The 18,537-nt window shown below is 40.6% G+C and overlaps 1 protein-coding gene across 2 annotated transcripts in view; it reads left to right on the forward strand.

Moving 5' to 3' along the window:
• The window catches only part of LOC129514635 (F-box only protein 15-like), a 49,798-nt gene that overhangs the window by 26,393 nt on the left and 4,868 nt on the right, over positions 1-18,537 (forward strand). Inside the window, exon 9 of one of the 2 annotated variants that reach the window (XM_055333366.1) lies at positions 15,868-15,992. The exons of the other annotated variant lie outside the window; for it this stretch is intronic. Coding sequence (XP_055189341.1) covers positions 15,868-15,992 — 125 coding nt within the window. The remainder of the gene's footprint in view (positions 1-15,867; positions 15,993-18,537) is intronic. 2 annotated transcript variants of the gene reach the window in all.

Genomic DNA, 18,537 nt, shown 5'->3' on the forward strand with positions numbered 1-18,537 from the left:
TGAGCCCTCCTGGGCTGGACTGCACTCTGCTCAAGGGCAGAAGTACTGTCCTGGGAACAGTTCTCCCAGTTTTATGAAGGCATGAAAGTTCTGCCTTTCTTCTCGGTACTTCAACCCTTTTAACTTTATTATATTATTTGAAATAGAGAATAAAATCTCATCCCTTTTTCTGGTATATCCTATTGAGGGTGCTACTAATGTGCAGCGGTCTATACCTAGGGTACAAATGCGTGTGCCCTCTGGCTAGTGTTAATTGAGGACGTCTTAGCTTTCATTCTTTCTCATGAACATGATCTGTGCTCTCAAGAGCCTGTGCTAGGTCCTCCAAGGATTAGATCTTTTAGGTGGGATCTTAGATGGGTATGTAGAACTTCAGAGGAGAGGACCTACCCTCTCCTAGTTTTAAACAAATATAGCGTAACCTTGATGAAGCTTCGTGTGCATTCCTTATACAAGCAGTGCCCTTAATAAGGAAGACGATAGTACACAGCAGACTTGTGGGCGCTCATTACAGGTTCTTACTGAATGTTTTATATTTATATTAATTATTCAACTTAATCTTCACAGCAAGCCTGTGAGTTGGGTAGTATTTTCTCTCACGTGTTACTGGTGAAGTGGCTGGAACTGGTCTTGTAGGTCAGTTCTTTAATTATACGCAGCCCACGCATGGCAGAGCCCCATCTGCACCTGCACAGGCCAGTCTCCAGAGTGCGGGTCTGAAACACTGGGCTGCACTGTCTCCTGTATATCTGTACTTTCAGGGACATGCTTCTAGAATATGTGTCTTGTGTGTATGACTCGGTCTGTCTTTTCAAAGCGTTTGCATCATAGAGCGATCAGGAAGGGCCTTTCTCTGCCAGCTCGTGGGGCGGCCCGTAGCCACTGTTCTGTTAGTGCTGATGGCTCACAGGGAAGGCCAGATGATTATCCATGACTGAGAGACTGAGGAACATGAAGGAGGATGGGAAGCTGAGATGGGGATAGCTCACTTTTCATCTGTTTTCACAATTAGAAAACACATTTCCACGGTGAGAAGACAGCGCAACTGAGACACGTTTCCTCTGCATGTGGTTCTGTGATGAGGAAGCAGCAGAGGGCGCCGCCGCCATCAGCTTCCTCTCACATTTTAGAAAAGTACAAACTGGAATGTTCTTTGCAGTTTTTGAGAAACTCTCCTGTGGTACCATGTGGTATATTTAGTAAATTCTGGCTACGTCATTGCAGTTGGGAACGACAGCTCTTTGCCCTGTGTTTTAAGAACACTTTCTCTCTCTGTCAAGGATAAAATGCTTTATCATCATGTCCCTGGTGTTGAGGTGGCTCTATCCACTGTTTGTCATCAGTGAGACCCGAGAAACCTGCCTGATTCTAATGAGGCCATCTGCAGGGAGTGGCAGGAAGTAACGGGGACAAGGGAGGATTTATTTATCTGATTCATTCATCAACAAACGATTATTGAACACATGTGCTGGACACAGGGCATAGATGTGTCAGGCATGGTGCCTTTCCTCCTCAGGTTGGTGCTGAGCCAGGTGACAGGCACATGTGGGGCTCTAGGGATTCTGGGCATCCTCAGGAAGGGCAGACCAAGAGCAGTTGGCGGTGGGGTAGAGTGACCAGAACAATGTTCATAGAGGTTACTGGAAAGGGGTCCAGACTGGTTAGTAGGAGTCATGGGGCATGGAAAGGGTACAGCTTTAAATGTGACATAAATTACAAACAGAGCCTGAGTTTGGTGATTGTATAGGGTCATTTCCAGCTTTCCGTCTTAAAATAAGAATTCTGAGGATGTACCAATTTAGTCCACAAATTCATTGTAGTTTTATTAAAAAATCCCAGTGGGAATTTATGATATATCTTGCATAGACATACTCATGTGCATATGGAATGGCTGACAAAATTTTTGTTTTAAAATTTTAGTTGTGAGATAATAAGTTCTTTTCTATGTATGATGTGTGTACAGACCATGCAAAAAACAGTAAAACCCATGTAGCCACTACACGGTTTAAGAAGTGGACCGTTGCCAGGGACTTTGAAGTGCCCTGTGTCTCTCCTTCTGGTTCTGTATATTGTGTTAACCACTGTTTTGTGTATTAACTGTTCCCTTGCTTTTCTCTTATTTTTTTGTAATTAATCTTCTTTGTATTGTGCACTGACACTGAGAAATGCATAAGACAGGTTATCATAAAGCAGACACTTGTGTGATCACCATCCAGATCTTGGTTAAATTTTGAAGATGGATAGTTAGAGGGGACTGGCCTTTGCTCATGTTAAACACACTGACGGATGGTGTATGGTGCCCCTAAAATGAAGCAGAATAGCTATGCACTTCTCTCGCAGCTCCAGAGTCTTTTAACAGATTATTCTCAGAAATGTGAGGCTCACAGCACAGCAATTACCAGCTGTTTTAATGAGTTACACCATGATATACCTGTGTATCTGAGTATATCTTCATCCTTTGGAGGATGTGTATATGTTTATTTAGAGCATTGGTGTAGAATATGTTGTATAGAATCATTTGTCTCAGAATGGCTGAGAGGATCTTTAGAATTGGCTCTACAGGAAATATGCATAATCAGAGGATTCCTGCCATGTTTAGACTCAGCACAAACCCAGTGAGATATCAGAGTGAGCACTGGCCAATTGAGACGCTCTACCTCTCTGTCACAGTATTTTCTCTGAACAAGATAGCCCTTTGTTCTGTTTTCTTGACTCTGTCTCATGGACTTTGCTACACGGTCCTTTGGATTTTACTATTATTATTATTACAACTTACTGAAAAAAAAAAGCAGAAGACCCTGGTTGGTTCTTGTGCCTCGAGTGAGATTCCTGATACTCAGAAGGGATTGGGCCAAAGCTCTCTCAGTGGGAGATACCCAGGATGAGCAGTATGTCGGCAGCCCACAAGCAAGGCCCCTGCATTTGGCAGGGCTGTCCTCCTCATCCCCTCGAGGCCATACCTCATGCTCCTTGGCTTTGGATCCCAACACTGGTCTGGTGAGCTGAGTTCTTAGGCTGGTGACTGCCTAGCCCTGCTGTATTCTTCACCCGCCTTCACCCTTTCACATCAGAGCAGGCATTATTCCAGTGTGCTCAGGAGTAGACTGGGGCCCCATTTTATAAGATATTGCTCAAGCTTCCAGACATTATTCTCTCCCAGCCAGACACTGTATTGAGGGGTAGGACTTTCTGCCTCCCCTACCTCCTAGTGAATAAAAGATCTGTGTCCTTTCTTCTTTCCCTAAAGGTTTGATTCCTTCCCCTTGGAACTTTGTCATATTCCTCCCCCAAGAAACCTGGAAAGTTTTCTCATTGTATTTTTATGTGCTCTGCCACTTTGACAAGGCATGACTAGATTCAGAGTTTTCTAAAAAGGATCCATATTATCTCTCTTCAAAGAAAAATTTATGATCCCTGTACTTGCACATACTTGCTACCTGCTTCTTTGTGTATTGTTACTAAAATCCAGCTAAAAGGCGGTTTAGGAGAAGAAGTATTTTTGTCACCTGATGTAGATTTATGGGAGGCAAGGGGTGGGAAGGATAAACAGTGAGGCAAATACCAAAAGAGGGGTTTGTGAATGAAACTGTGAGTTAAGCTTGTAGAAGTGCCTGCTGTGTTTATCTGTGTCCTGTTCTTTGGGAAATGTGGATGCGCTGCTGGCATTGGGTCCCAGAACCAACCCCAGGTTCTGTGACTCACTGGGTCCTGGGAGGAGCTCACAGGACTTAGGATATAATAGTATTAGTGGCTACGACTTATTACAGTGAAAGGCTGCAGAATGAAATCGGTAAAAGGGAAAAGGTATGTGGGGAGGGACAGAGGAAAGCCTTCTGCAGGGCAGTCACCTGGGATGAGCATATTTTCTCCAGAATGAGTTGTGAAAACACGTGAAAGTCTGTCTGCCTAAGTTCGTGTAAAGACTCGATGCCCAGATTTCTTAGTGGTGACTTGTCACGTAGGCACCCTCTGTCTGGCACTGCCAGCCTCCCAGACCCCCAGAGGGAAGGATGTTGAGCATAAACCATGTGGTTGATACAAGCTGTTTGATGCAGTGAGCCACTTGTGTGGGTTAGGAAAGATGAGGTGGGAACACATCTGGAATCCAGGTGCCGGGCCAGCTAGACCAGTAGGCCTCCCTGAGAGTAGACTCTTCTGGGGCTGCGGTGCTAACTGCTCCATTCCATGGTCTGTGAGCGCTTCTGTGAGAGTGTGGCACAACCTGGAAGGAGCATGCAGGAGATAGTGCAGCTGCAGTTTTGAAGTGTAAATAGAGCTTGAAAAAAGGCATGATCAGCAATGCAAAGTATGAGGCAACATGTATTTTTTTATCTTTGTATCAAGCTATTTATTACCAACTTTCAGAAGCTGAATGAAGGGGGTTTTGCCTAGGACAGCAGACTGTAGCCTTTTTAGCAGGATTGGGAGGGAAAGTGATAGAAGCAAAGGGAAAGGATTTTTAACGTGTGGTCTTCTGACCTTTGACTTTTTGAGTTGTTATAAAAATGCATTTAAAACCTAATGTCTTTTTATTATAGAGTTTGAAAATTCTGAATATATAGAAGTTTATAAAGAAGCAAATAAAAACTACCAAGGACAACCTTTGTTTATATTTTGATCCATTTTCAGATATACAGCTATATTTCTATCTGTGGACCACATTTTGTGAACAGTGCCACACTCTGGTTTTTCCCTTTACTATTACATGGTGGGCATTTCCCATGTCACTGAATTGTTTTAGCAAATTTGATCTTGAAAAAAAAAGTTATATGGCCTCCCATTGTTTGCTTTTTATCATGATCTATTGACCCACTCATCCTAACAGGCATCCGTCTCAGTTTTTCATGATTGCAGTGCTATTGTGATGAGTGTTATTTTGTAAAATGTTTGATAATTTGAAAGGTGAAAGTGACATCTGATTGTTTCACATCTGCATGTCTTTGAATATTAATTTGACTACAGCAGAGGTGGGTGGTGGGTAGTCTGTGGTAGCCCCCTGTGGGGGCATTGTCACAGGACCCACCTCGCTACTGCCCCTCACCGGCACGTGGCTGTGGACACTGTCAGTGTCCTTGCTTGCAAAGTGTGGCCACGTCAAAGCCTGCCTTCCAAGGTGTCTGAGGGCCAGGGTGGTAATAGAGGCATCTCCAGGAGGCTTGGCCTGTGCTGCTGCCCGTGAGGCTTGTTTTTATATTTCTCCTTTAATTGAATTTCCATGTGCTTGTTTGGTTGGTTCTGTTGTTTCTACAACTTCTAGGAGTTGTATTCATTGAAAATATTTTCTCCATTTTGTATTTTGCTGTTTAATTTAGTGTATATTGTTTCTGAATTGCTTTGAGGTTTTCAGTTATACGTAAACATAAAACGTACAAAGCCTATGGATTCCCAAACCCTTCCCCCTTAGGACTCTTTCTGTTGAGAATCGATGCCCCTTTTGTTTCCGTACCAGGCAAGAAGATATTTCAAGCTTTACTTTCGTATATATATTTTTAACTTTGTTTATTTAAGTTATCTGTATACCAGTGTGGGGCTTGAACTCACAACCCCAAGATGAAGAGTCACATGCTCCTCTGACTGAGCCAGCTCAGTGCTCTCTTATTTTGTTATCAAATTATGTGTCCCTCCCCCAATATAAAATTTCTTACTAGTGAATTTTTCCCTAAGTTTTCTCTGTTATTTTAATCTAGTTATTCTTTTAGGTGTATTTAATAATCACTCAGCCAGATTTTAAAATACCTCGTTTGGATTTTTTTAAAGATTTTATTTTTTTATTCAGGAGAGAGACAGAGAGGCAGAGACATAGGCAGAGGGAGAAGTAGGCTTCCTGTGGGGAGCCTGATGTGGGACTTGATCCCGGGCCCTGGAATCACACCAAGCCGAAGGCAGATGCTGTGCTGCTGAACCACCCAGGTGTCCCTCTCATTTGGATTTTGATCAGATTTGCATTAAATGTGTATGTTAATTTGGAAGGCATTGATCTCTTTTCATTTAGAGTTTCAGACGCTCTCTCTCCTTTAAGTCTCTGTCACTGCTCTCGGGAGTAGTGTTCTCTGTGTGGACCTGCCAGTCACCGATACTTCATTTTTTGTGGTGCCATTGTGAGTGAATTCTTTGAGATTATGTTTCTGTGATCTGTTAGATTCAGGCTATATCCTACAGAGTTTCTGCAGTATGCTCTTCATTAAAATACTGATTAAATAATACATGTGCTGTACTTAACTCTGTAAGACACAATAGGAAGTGTTGAGGGGAGAAAAAGAAGGTATGGGTTTCAGAAACTTCTTTTCCCTCCAGAAAAGTGGGGTTTCAGCTATTCAGCAGTAGAACCTGATAAGCCCAGATGACCTCTGTTTAAAGAAATTCTACTTTTAAAGTTTTAATAGTTTGTTTCGAATATTTTTCATAGGTAGCATGTTATCTCATTTTTATAGTTGTGATTCCAAAAATAAATGACTTGTTTCCTCTGTTGATACTAATTGCTTTCTGTGTTTCTAGGTCGATTATTCTCTCTCAGCATTTATCATAACAGGAAGACATTAGAAATAGTACAGTCCTGGGTGGTGATTACCTATGAAAATTAGAACAGATAACTCCTCACAGCATCTTCCAGCGGTTGTTAGTACGTTTTTCCTATTCTGTCCGTCTGGTGACCCATTATGGAAAATCAGCATTATAGATTACTGTTCGCAGAACAGGAGAACCCAGATCTCCATACCTTTTAATGCCAGAGCTCTTCAAGAGTGCACAGTACTCCACCTGGAAACAAGGCCACGTGATTGTGGGACGTGGTACAGATGTGCAAAATGAAACTGTAGGGCTCCTTGTTAAAAATGCAAGGATTTCAAAATGGCAGCAGCAGAGCCCAGGCTGCGCCCCTGAAGTGGGCCCTGCAGAGACACAGCTTGTGTGAGGAGCTGCCTCAGGCTCCCAAGGCCTCCCTGCAGCTTCTCTTCATCTGCTGGTCTGGACTCTGGCTTCTGTGTGACTTTTGACCTCAGAGATTTATTTTTGTCTTTCTGGTGATTTGCATTTTAAAAATCATTTAAAAGGAAGGGTATGAAGTCTTTGTTTATATTTTCACTTTCAAGGATATTGTTTAAATAATACATTTAGCTTTTTTTTTTTTTAATTTTTATTTATTTATGATAGTCACAGACAGAGAGAGAGAGGCAGAGACAGAGGCAAAGGGAGAAGCAGGCTCCATGCACCGGGAGCCCGACGTGGGATTCGATCCCAGGTCTCCAGGATCGCGCCCCGGGCCAAAGGCAGGTGCCAAACCGCTGTGCCACCCAGGGATCCCCATTTAGCCTTTTTCATAGATTTTTATTAAGGCAATTGTGAAAATAGAATCTTAAAACAAGCAGCTGGAGGCAGTTACGTCTAATAAGAAATGTAAGAAATGGGTTTTCTCATTTTTTTCCCCCAGGGTGGAGTTAGTGGTTAGAACCTGAGCTTGTCAGGACATTGAACTTAGGGCTACCTCTGGGGTCACCAGCATGTTACCATCTGTGGTTCCTGTGCCTTCTACACACCTCTTTGGGTTTCTTCTTATTTCTTCCCATTCTTTGTTACCTTTCTGGCATCATTTTCAGGGCACATGGCCTGGGCTACCTTTCCTTGTGGCCCTGTGGTTTCCCTGCGTCGGTAACTAAAACACCACTCACCTTGATGTTGCTTCCCTGACTCGAATGCTCCCTGGATCCTTGGGGGAAAATCACAAGTATGTGTCTGTTGGTGCTGTCCAGTATTGACTCACCCCTGGTTGCTACTCAGAAGTCTTTTAATTAGCCCTCTTAAAGTTCCCTTTGTATTTCATGTGAGGGCTGTTTGGATATGATCACAGTCGTCTTCCTGCTCTGTTCCTTGTGCTTGGGCTCACTACCTGCTGTGCTAAGAAAAACTGTCACCCCTCTGCTTCCTGATCGTCCTCTCTCATCTGCCATCACATTGTCACTATATTACAGTCTCTTTGTATTCTTGTTTTTTTTTTTTTTTCTTTAGGGAAAAAAATGTCCCACTTCTTTCCAAAGAGTATATCCCAATTTCTATTCCTAAATATATCTGCTCCTACCTCCTCTGGAACCTGTATTTAGCCATTTGTCTCTTAGCATCATCTCAAATCTGTTTTCCCATCATCTTTTTTTCAATTCATGTTTTTTTGATTCAAAAATTATTTTAAAAGGAAAAAACACTTCCATACAGATCAGAAAAAATTGGTTGAAAGCTACGGAAAACCTAACCTAAAACTGGCTTAGCAAAAAGGATTCGTGTAGAAAAATCCAGGGGGAGGTTTTATTTCAAACAGTTTGACGCAAGGGCTTGTTGCCTGTCAGTGGGGCTGGATATGTCTGGACACCCTGTCCCTCTTTGTCTCTCCCATTCTGATTCTTCCTGCTTCACTGTATTCTGAGTTATACTTCCTCCTTTGAAGGCAGCTCTGGCTAGCCCTAGATCTCATGTCCAAGTCTAAGATCCTCCCTTAAACACCCCCTCCCCAAGAGTCTCATTGCATCTCCTTGGCTCTTGTTGGCTCAGGAACTCATCCTGCCTTAGTCATGTGTCAGGAGGATGGGATGCTCCATATCTGAGCCTGGCTGCTCTCATCTAAAGTATGGGGACTGACGTGGGTATGTGTCTCAGAGGAATATCAGAACATGCTTTGTGAGAGAAGCAGAACAGGTGTTGGAGAGTCCAAAACAAATATCCATTTACCTTCCCCATAAACATCTCTGGAAAGACTAGTCTGGAAAAAAATGATGCATACTCAGATCGACTGGACTGTTAGGAAATTGGCCCCCGGCATGGAAGATAAAATCGGGTCTTGTGAAAAATACATCTGAATTTTTACATCAATAGGAAAAGCTATTTTGAAACACTATTGAATTAATGAGCACTGAGCTTTTTAAGAGTCTAGGTACACACTTTATCCTGTTGAAAATCAAGTTTATTGTCAGCAGTACCAGGAACAGTACCAGCAGCAAATGTAGCCTGTTAGGGTTCTTGCTGGTTGAGAGAAGTGGAGGGTCTGTGGCTCAAAGACTTAGGGGATTTTATTGATGTTGCCACACTCATCAATTCAGGATTTGGGAGGGATGTTGTCCTACAGATTTGAAAGTTCTCCTTTTCCAGTATCCTTCCAACACAGCTCCAGTTCATTTCACTCATGCTGCTAGTACAACGAGTGAAACCAGGGAGAAAGTTCTGATCCTCCTCACATTCAGAGATGACCTCTCTTTTCATAGTCCATGATCTGTGTCTATTCTTAGCTACTTAAATTTTACGTGTATCAGGGGTTTGGAAAGCAATGAAAGTATCTGAAAATAATCAACTGAGAAAAAGAGAGAAGCTCTGTGTTTACCTTATCTAATATAAGATGCTGAACAAGGAAAGAGGGGGAAGTACTCAAGGTTTTCTTGTCTGAGAGCCTATTCAATTTGATCATTAGAGTCTGATGACTTTTCTGTCTTGTTCTTGGTTATTCCTTCATAGTGTTGGTGTCTCTGCAGCTTTAAACTGTTAATACTTGGCGGCAAATATTTTTGAGTTTGTAGGGTCTTCTTTCTTCTTACACACTCTCACCTGAGAACTGTGTACTGATGTCCCATCCACATGTCTGTGTCACTGGTGTGTCACTGTGTTCACGTGTTCTTGTTCCTCCGGCAGTCTCTCAGGTGGTGCTTTTGGGCCCCACCTTACTTAGTGCCTGCTCCTCAGGGTGATGTGTGCAGTGGGCTCCTGTTGCCTTTCCTGCCTCAGACAGCACTACTGTGATGTAAGCCCCTTTCCTGTCTGCCTTGGGAAAATCATTCAGTCAACCCAGTCAGTAGTCCTCTCTCTGAACCTTCTTTTACTTCCTGCCTTTTCTGGGTTCTATTTATGGGGCAAAAAAAAAAAAAATGAATTCTAATCATAGCTAAGAAATGAGGAATGTTATATTAGTAGTGCCATTAATCATGCCGTAGAAGACATGACCTTTTTTCCTAAAGACTGTAGATTATTTTAGGAAACCTTGAAAATGCAGAAACAATCCAGTATAATTAAATGTTCAGGTGTTAGAACATTAATGTTAGCAAGGGTTAGAAAAGGAAGAGATTAGCGTAGGCTGGAAGGTGCTATTAGCCATAGAGGTGAATGTTGAAGTTTTGAGGGACTAAATTCCCTCAGGGAAGAGGAAGACGATCTGAGGACACAGATTTGCGCATTTCCAGGGTTATGGGTTGGATAGGAAAAGAGCAGCTAGTTGTAATAAGCAGAAGGGGGCCTTCAGAGGAAGGTTGATATAGCTGCTAACAGCTAACGTCTATTGAATGTTACTTTTTTAGTAACATTTTATTGTGATGTAATTTCCAATGTAGAAAAAAATTACAAAAATAATACAAGAACTCCCACATATAATTTTCTGATTTTTTTCACCATGGATTAGTTTTGCTTGTTCTACAACTTTATATCAGTGGGATCATACAGGATGTACTCTTTTGTGTCCAGATACTTTCAGCGAAATGCCTTGAGTTTCATTTATACTGTTGCAAGTATTGCTAGTCATTCCTATTTATTGATGAGTAGTACTATTTCACTGAATGAATATGCCACAATTTGCATACCTGTTTTCCTATTGATGGACAGGGAATTTGTGTTGTTTCCTGTTTGGGGCACTTATGAATAAGGCTATTACAGAACTCTTGTGAAAGTCTTTTTTTTGTGGACATAAGTTTTTTTATTTCTCTTGGCAAAATACCTAGTACTGGAATCGTTGGTTTTGTAGGAGGTTTATGTATTAAAAATTATCATTTTTATGTATAAGAAAATTCTATGTATAAGAAATGGCCAAAATATTTTTTTAGATTGTTTGTACATTTTCTACTCCCACCAGTGTTGTATGAGTGTTCTGGTTGCTTTATATCCCAGTCGACGTTTGATGTTATTAGTCTTTTAAATTTTAGTTGTTCTGACGTGTGGGAGTAGGATCGATCATCAAGGCTTTGATTTGCATCTCCCTAATGGCCAGTAGTGGTGAGCGCCTTTTCATGTGCCTCTTGGCCATTTTCATATCTTCTTTTTGAAGTGTCTACTAATCCTTTCAACTTTTAAAAATAATGACTTATCTGTTTCTGAATTATAATTCTTTATGTATTCTGAATACTAGTCCTTTGATAGATAAATGTTCTACAAAATGTCTCATCCCAATCTGTGGCTGGCTTGTTAATTTCCTTAATGGTATTTTAAAAAAATTTTTTTTTTTAATTTATTTACGATAGTCATACAGAGAGAGAGAGAGGCAGAGACACAGGCAGCGGGAGAAGCAGGCTCCATGCACTGGGAGCCCGACGCGGGACTCGATCCCGGGTCTCCAGGATCGCACCCTGGGCCAAAGGCAGGCGCCAAACCGCTGCGCCACCCAGGGATCCCCCCTTAATGGTATTTTTAAACATTTTTTTATTGAAGTATAATTGATGTATAACATTATATTACTTTCTGTGTCTGGATTAGCTCACTTAACATAATGTCCTTTAGGTCTATCCATGTTGTTGCAAATGAAGGATTTCCTTTTTTGTAGCTGAATAATATTCCTTTAGTGTGTTTGTATGTGTGTTACATATTTTTTGATATGATTTTTTACATGTGTATTACATATTTTTCCATTCATCCATTGATGGACCCTTGGGTTGTTTCCATGCCTGACTATTGTAAATAGAACGGCAGTGAACATGAAGATGCAGAGGTTTTTTTGACATAGTGATTATATTTCCTTTGGACAAATACCCAGAAGTGGAATTGCTGGATCATACAGTAGTTTTTAAAAAGGATTTTTGAGGAACATCTGCACTGTTTTCCATAGTGGAAAGTATAAATTAGTGCAGTTAATTACCACCGACAGTGAGGGCTCCCTTTTCTCCACATCCTCACTAATACTTGTTATTTCCTATTTTGCTTTTCAATAATAGCCATTCTGAGAGGAGTGAGGAGATATCTCAGTTGGTTTTGATTTACATTCTCTTATGATGATTTATGTCAAGCATCTTTTCATGTGTCTGTTGGCCATCTCTATGTCTTTTTTGGGAAGAGGTCTATTTAGATTCTCTGTCCCTTTTTAATTGGATTTTCTTTTGATATTGAGTTTTATGGATTCTTTATATATTTTATATATCAATCCCTTATTGACTATATTATTTGCAGATATTTTCTCGCATTCATTAGGTTATCTTTTCACTTTGTTGATGGTTTCCTTTGCTGTGCAGAAGCTTTTTAGTTTGACATAGTCCCATTTATTTACTTTTGCTTTTGTTGACTTTGCTTTTGGAGACAGATCCAAAAATGTATCACCAAGACCTAAGTCAAGGAGTTTATGTTTCTTTTTTTTTTCTAGGATTTTTATGGCTTCTGGTCTTATATTCAAGTCTTAATCCATTTCGAGTTAATTTTTGTGTATGGTGTAAGATAGTGGGCCAATTTCTTTTTTTTTTTTTTTTCTGTGTGGCTGTCCCATGGTCCCAACACTATTCATTGAAGAGATCATCCTTTCCCCATTGTATATTCTTGCCTCTTAATAGTATCTTTTCATGATTAGGAGTTGCTCATTTTGATCAAATCTAATTTATTAGTTTTTTTTTATTTCATACTTTTTTTGGGGGGGTTTAAAAACTTTTCCTATTCCAAGTTATAGAGATGTTCTTTCTTCTGATTGTATGATGGTTTTAACCCTTACATTTAGGTCTATGATCCATCCCTAATTAATTTTTGTATTAAGTGTAAGGTAAGGGCTGAGGTTCATTCTGTTTTTCCATATGGATAGTAAGGTTTTTTTGTGAAAAGACTTTGTTTCTCATTGAATTATTTTGATGTCGTTGTCAAAAGTCAATTGTTTGTAAAAGTGTTGGTAGGTATTTAGATCCATCTATTCTGTTCTGTTGATCTATCTGTATGTCTTAGAGTGATGACACGCTGTCTTGATTGCTGTACCTCTACGGTAAGTCTTGAAGTCAACTTTTTTTCTTCTTCTTAAGATTGTATGGCTCTTTTAGGTCCTATTTCCTTTTGAATTTTAGAATCAGATTGTCAAATTTTATTATTTACTTATTTTTCTATATTGATTCTTTATAAATTATTAAATTCCTGCTGGGTTTATGATTATGATTACATTAAATCTGTAGATCATTTGGGTAAATAGATGCATTTATAATTATTGAGTCTTGTAATCCATGTACATGGTACATATCCACCTTCTGCTTGGCAGTAGGCTTGGCTCTTTAGATAGAGGAATAATGTTGACATAATGCATGTAAGGTGCTTAGCATATTTAGCCTGGAAGATATAATAATCTATACTGTAATGTTCATATATATTATTAGTTCCATTAATCTTCACAAAGCCTTATAAAATACTTTCTATTCGTGTCCTTATTTCACTTAGCTTAGAGCTTGAATGTGGTTACACAGCTAGTAAATGGCTGGGCAGGGTTTGGAATGAAGCCTATCATGACTAAAAGCCATGCTTGTAAGTGAATGTCACTGGAAGCCAAGGGCAGTGAGCCTTGAATTTAATTTCTCTACATTTTGGGGATGGCCTTATGCTTTGTAGGTTAGAGCTGGAGTTACCAGAATTTATTCTGACTGTTTTAAGCAACGGAGGAACTCAGTAGGGGTATATTAGCTCAAGTGAAGGAACCCAGGCCACTTATGACTTAGTTCTAGGAAGGTTGAGGAGGGGAGGTGAGTAAGCATGAGACTCACAATGGAGAAATTGACACAAATTTGGGGGAGCCATAAATGCTTCTCTAGCATATATTGTCTGCTGATTTATAGATTTTTCTCTATTGGCAGTAATATGAAAGCAGAACTTTATGAGAATTTAAAATATTACATACTATATAATATATATTTATTAAATATTATAAATTTTTAGTATTTAAGCAAATAAGTAATTATGTTTCCTTTTGTGTATGTTTTAATTTATTATATAATTCTATATTATATTAATCTATTATAATAGACACATACTGTTTAAATCATGTCTCTGTCACTTACCAGTGGCATGACCTTGGGTGAGGTACTCTTAATCTCTCTGTATATTTCTCTCATCTATGAATTCAGAAAACTGTAATACCTAATTTATAGTAGGATTTTAAGATATTCTAGTCTTTTAAGCTACTATAAAGTGCTTAACACAATGGTTGGTGTACAGTAAGTACTCAAGAATATTGCCTATTTTATATATTTAACATAGAACATATGTGCAGATTGTTTAAATGTAGGGTAAGCTTAAATAGCCTTTTTCTCTTAGAGGTACAAGCAGAAGGAGTTCTGACCTTTCAAGATACTGCAAATGTTAAAGTTGTTCTAAAGTGGGAGAATATTTGGTAATAAAATAACAATAGTCTTTTTGCTTCCACAGAGATTTCATGTTTATTAGCTTAGACAATTGCCATTGAGATGTTATTGGCTGTTGTACTTTGGGGTCCATTTTCTGCGGTGTCCTGAGGACAAGCCACATGGAAAATGAACTCGTGGTTTTCTGTATGGCATCGTCTGGCTGCCAGCACACATGCCAGCCGGTTGGAGGTCTCTCTTGATTTTGCACATGGCTGTGCAGTAATATAGAGCAGAGCAGAGCCACATCTGGTCCATTCAGAATGTCATTACTGTGTCTCCTCTGAGGCTTGGCTTTTCACACATTTCCTCCATGCTTCCGTTGAGCCCTGCAGAGGTGACAGCGGAGCTGTTGCCTGGGAAGGGTCAGTGTCTTTTGGCATTCATTCCTGCAGCAGGGGAGAGGAGGAGAGAAGCTGCACTGTTGTTGCTAATTACTCAGCAGGAGGGGACCTGTGGGCTGTTCCTGTCCTTGGTACTGAAGGCCTCACAGTGCCCTCCTGTGGGGCTGGAAAGCTCCAAGGGGCTCATTACTGTGTCCCAGAAGAGGCTGCTGGCAAAGTGGCCCGAGACTGTGCTTCAGATGACACCGTGTAGAATTCTTAGGGTGGGGCTTTGGCTCTACTTTGTCCCTTGAAATAACTCACCTAAGGTCAAGGAACCTTTTTCTGTCCCCTTCTTCTTTCCCCTGCGTGACTCACCTCTTATCTTTGTTGAGGTGTCTCTCTCTGAAGAGAGCTTACATCCAAATGGAGGAGCTCTTATGTTGTCCTGCATGGTGGTCATGTTTCAGGGTAAATGTGTGAAGCTCATCATCACAGGAAGCTCGGCAGTGCATGCATAGGCTCTCCATGTGTAAGGGCCTTGGAAAGTGGATTTGTGTGCTTGGGTTGGGAGGAGCCCTTGCCAATGGCTATGTTGCCCTTAGTCCATGGTTAGCTAATCAGAGGAGGGGCAAGGCCTCTGGTCTCATGCTGTTGGTAGCATGGGCATGGATTTCTGCCTACTAGTAAGCATGTGAAAGATGTGTGTGCGGGGCTTCTTGTCTTTTCCATACTCCCCTGCTCTCAAACTCCTCATTCCTATGAACATTGCTCTCCTTGTTCCCTTCTGTTTAATGTCTGGGCCACTCTGGCATCTGCTCTCTTAGAGGCTCCGTACCATGATTGCTGTTAGCTTAATCAAATCAGAAGAACTTCAGCCTCCTTAGCAACATTGGCCTCCATCAGTGACATGTAACCTCCAGGTTCTCCCCAGGCATCTCCCCCCCACTCACTTTTGAGATCATGTTTCCAGGATATGCACTTGTTTCTCTGTCTCTGGAGAACAGCTATGCTACCAGCCTCAAGCCAGATGCCTACATCCAGGACTTGGCCATATGAGGCATTCTCTAGGAAGCAGCAAGCCTAAGGACTCTTGACTTGTCCTGCGTTCGCATATCGTAATTTAAAAAATCTTAAAATCTTTTCAGGATCATAATTTTAAAAATCTTAAATCTTTTCAGGATCCATTGAAAATGGATATGTGAAGCTTGTTGTTATACGTTTTAAAAATAACACAGAACACCTACCTCTTATTGGAAAAGTTGGCCTTTCTTGGAGAACTGATGTTTTCAGTGGCTGCATAAAGGTAATTTGTTGTTTTATTTTCTTAATGTAACCTGATTTCTGTCAATGTATATTTCTTTTTTCTTTAATAATAAATTTATTTTTTATTGGTGTTCAATTTGCCAACATACAGAATAACACCCAGTGCTCATCCTGTCAAGTGCCCCCCTCAGTGCCCGTCACCCATTCACCCCCACCCCCTACCCTCCTCCCCTTCACCACCCCTAATTTGTTTCCCAGAGTTAGGAGTCTTCATGTTCTGTCTCCCTTTCTGATATTTCCTACCCATTTCTTCTCCCTTCCCTTCTATTCCCTTTCACTATTATCTATATTCCCCAAATGAATGAGACCATACAATATCTGTCCTTCTCCGATTGACTTATTTCATTCAGCATAATACCCTCCAGTTCCATCCACATTGAAGCAAATGGTGGGTATTTGTCATTTCTAATGGCTGAGTAATATTCCATTGTATACATAAACCACATCTTCTTTATCCATCATCTTTCGATGGACACCGAGGCTCCTTCCACAGTTTGGCTATTGTGGACATGGCTGCTATAAACATCGGGGTGCCGGTGTCCCGGCGTTTCACTGCCTCTGTATCTTTGGGGTAAATCCCCAGCAGTGCAATTGCTGGGTCGTAGGGCAGGTCTATTTTTAACTCTTTGAGGAACCTCCACACAGTTTTCCTGAGTGGCTGCACCATTTCACATTCCCACCAACAGTGTAAGAGGGTTCCCTTTTCTCCGCATCCTCTCCAACATTTGTGGTTTCCTGCCTTGTTAATTTTCCCCATTCTCACTGGTGTGAGGTGGTATCTCATTGTGGTTTTGATTTGTATTTCCCTGATGACAAGTGATGCAGAGCATTTTCTCATCTGCGTGTTGGCTATGTCTATGTCTTCCTCTGTGCGATTTCTGTTCATGTCTTTTGCCCATTTCATGATTGGATTGTTTGTTTCTTTGGTGTTGAGTTTAATAAGTTCTTTATAGATCTTGGAAACTAGCCCTTTATCTGATACGTCACTTGCAAATATCTTCTCCCATTCTGTAGGTTGTCTTTTAGTTTTGTTGACTGTATCCTTTGCTGTGCAAAAGCTTCTTATCTTGATGAAGTCCCAATAGTTCATTTTCGCTTTTGTTTCTTTTGCCTTTGTGGATGTATCTTGCAAGAAGTTACTGTGGCGGAGTTCAAAAAGGGTGTTACCTGTGTTCTCCTCTAGGATTTTGATGGAATCTTGTCTCACATTTAGATCTTTCATCCATTTTGAGTTTATCTTTGTGTGTGGTGAAAGGGAGTGGTCTAGTTTCATTCTTCTGCATGTGGATGTCCAATTTTCCCAGCACCATTTATTGAAGAGACTGTCTTTCTTCCAGTGGATAGTCTTTCCTCCTTTGTCGAATATTAGTTGACCATAAAGTTCAGGGTCCACTTCTGGGTTCTCTATTCTGTTCCATTGATCTACGTGTCTGTTTTTGTGCCAGTACCACACTGTGTTGATGACCACAGCTTTGTAGTACAGCCTGAAATCTGGCATTGTGATGCCCCCAGCTATGGTTTTCTTTTTTAAAATTCCCCTGGCTGTTCGGGGTCTTTTCTGATTCCACACAAATCTTAAAATAGTTTGTTCTAACTCTCTGAAGAAAGTCCATGTCATTTTGATAGGGATTGCATTAAACGTGTAAATTGCCCTGGGTTGTCAATGTATATTTCTGACACTGCTTTTAGAGTCCTAGTTTTACTGTTCTCATGTCTGAAGATATGTGCATATTTTCTTAGCTGTTGACACCTGATTGATTCATTCAACAGGTACTTGTTGAGTACCGTCTGTTTTTTGTTGAGTGTGGGGGAGCAGGAGCAGTGGGTAGCATGCAACAGCATTTCTGCGCCTCTGCCCTTCCATGAAGCCCCTCTGTCTGTGTTCTGGAGAAGAAGTAGAGCTCTAGGTTGGACCAAACAAGTAGCAGTTACTCAACATCTTAATTGCTCTTATACCAGGATACAGATATTTCCTTGAAACCCTTCCTTGAACAGTTATATCAGTTTGTACCTCACCAAAAATTATCCCCATGGATGGGAGAGTTTATTTAGTGTTTGGGAGTTGGCAGGGACAGAGGGAAGAAGAGGTGGAGGAGGGTGAGGGTCCTTGAAACAGTTGTGCCCATGGATGCTGGGGTTCTCCTTGTTCTCCATCTTTATTTTGTTCTCCATCAGGATTTACATATTCCTGGTGAGCCCGTGGGATCTATCTTGAGTAACTTTATTCCGCCATACAAGTACAGACACCTTGTGAGAATAGTTACCAATGATGATTGAGATTGAGAGCAGTGCTATCATTGACTGTTAAAATCAGTTAATTATCATTAAATATTATCTCTTGAGCCATTTGCTATTTGATACAATGAACTGCTTTATTGATTCTATTTATTTGTAAACAAATATTTTAATTTTGGTACAGATTATTTTTATCATATACATAAGAATATTGTTTCACATCTTTAAGAGCACAGACTTGTGTTTTTCAATGGGTCTTATAAAAATATGCACTAAAATAAAATGTTAAA

The sequence above is a fragment of the Nyctereutes procyonoides genome, unplaced genomic scaffold (assembly GCF_905146905.1).
Source record: "Nyctereutes procyonoides isolate TBG_1078 unplaced genomic scaffold, NYPRO_anot_genome, whole genome shotgun sequence".
Classification (NCBI taxonomy): domain Eukaryota; kingdom Metazoa; phylum Chordata; class Mammalia; order Carnivora; family Canidae; genus Nyctereutes; species Nyctereutes procyonoides.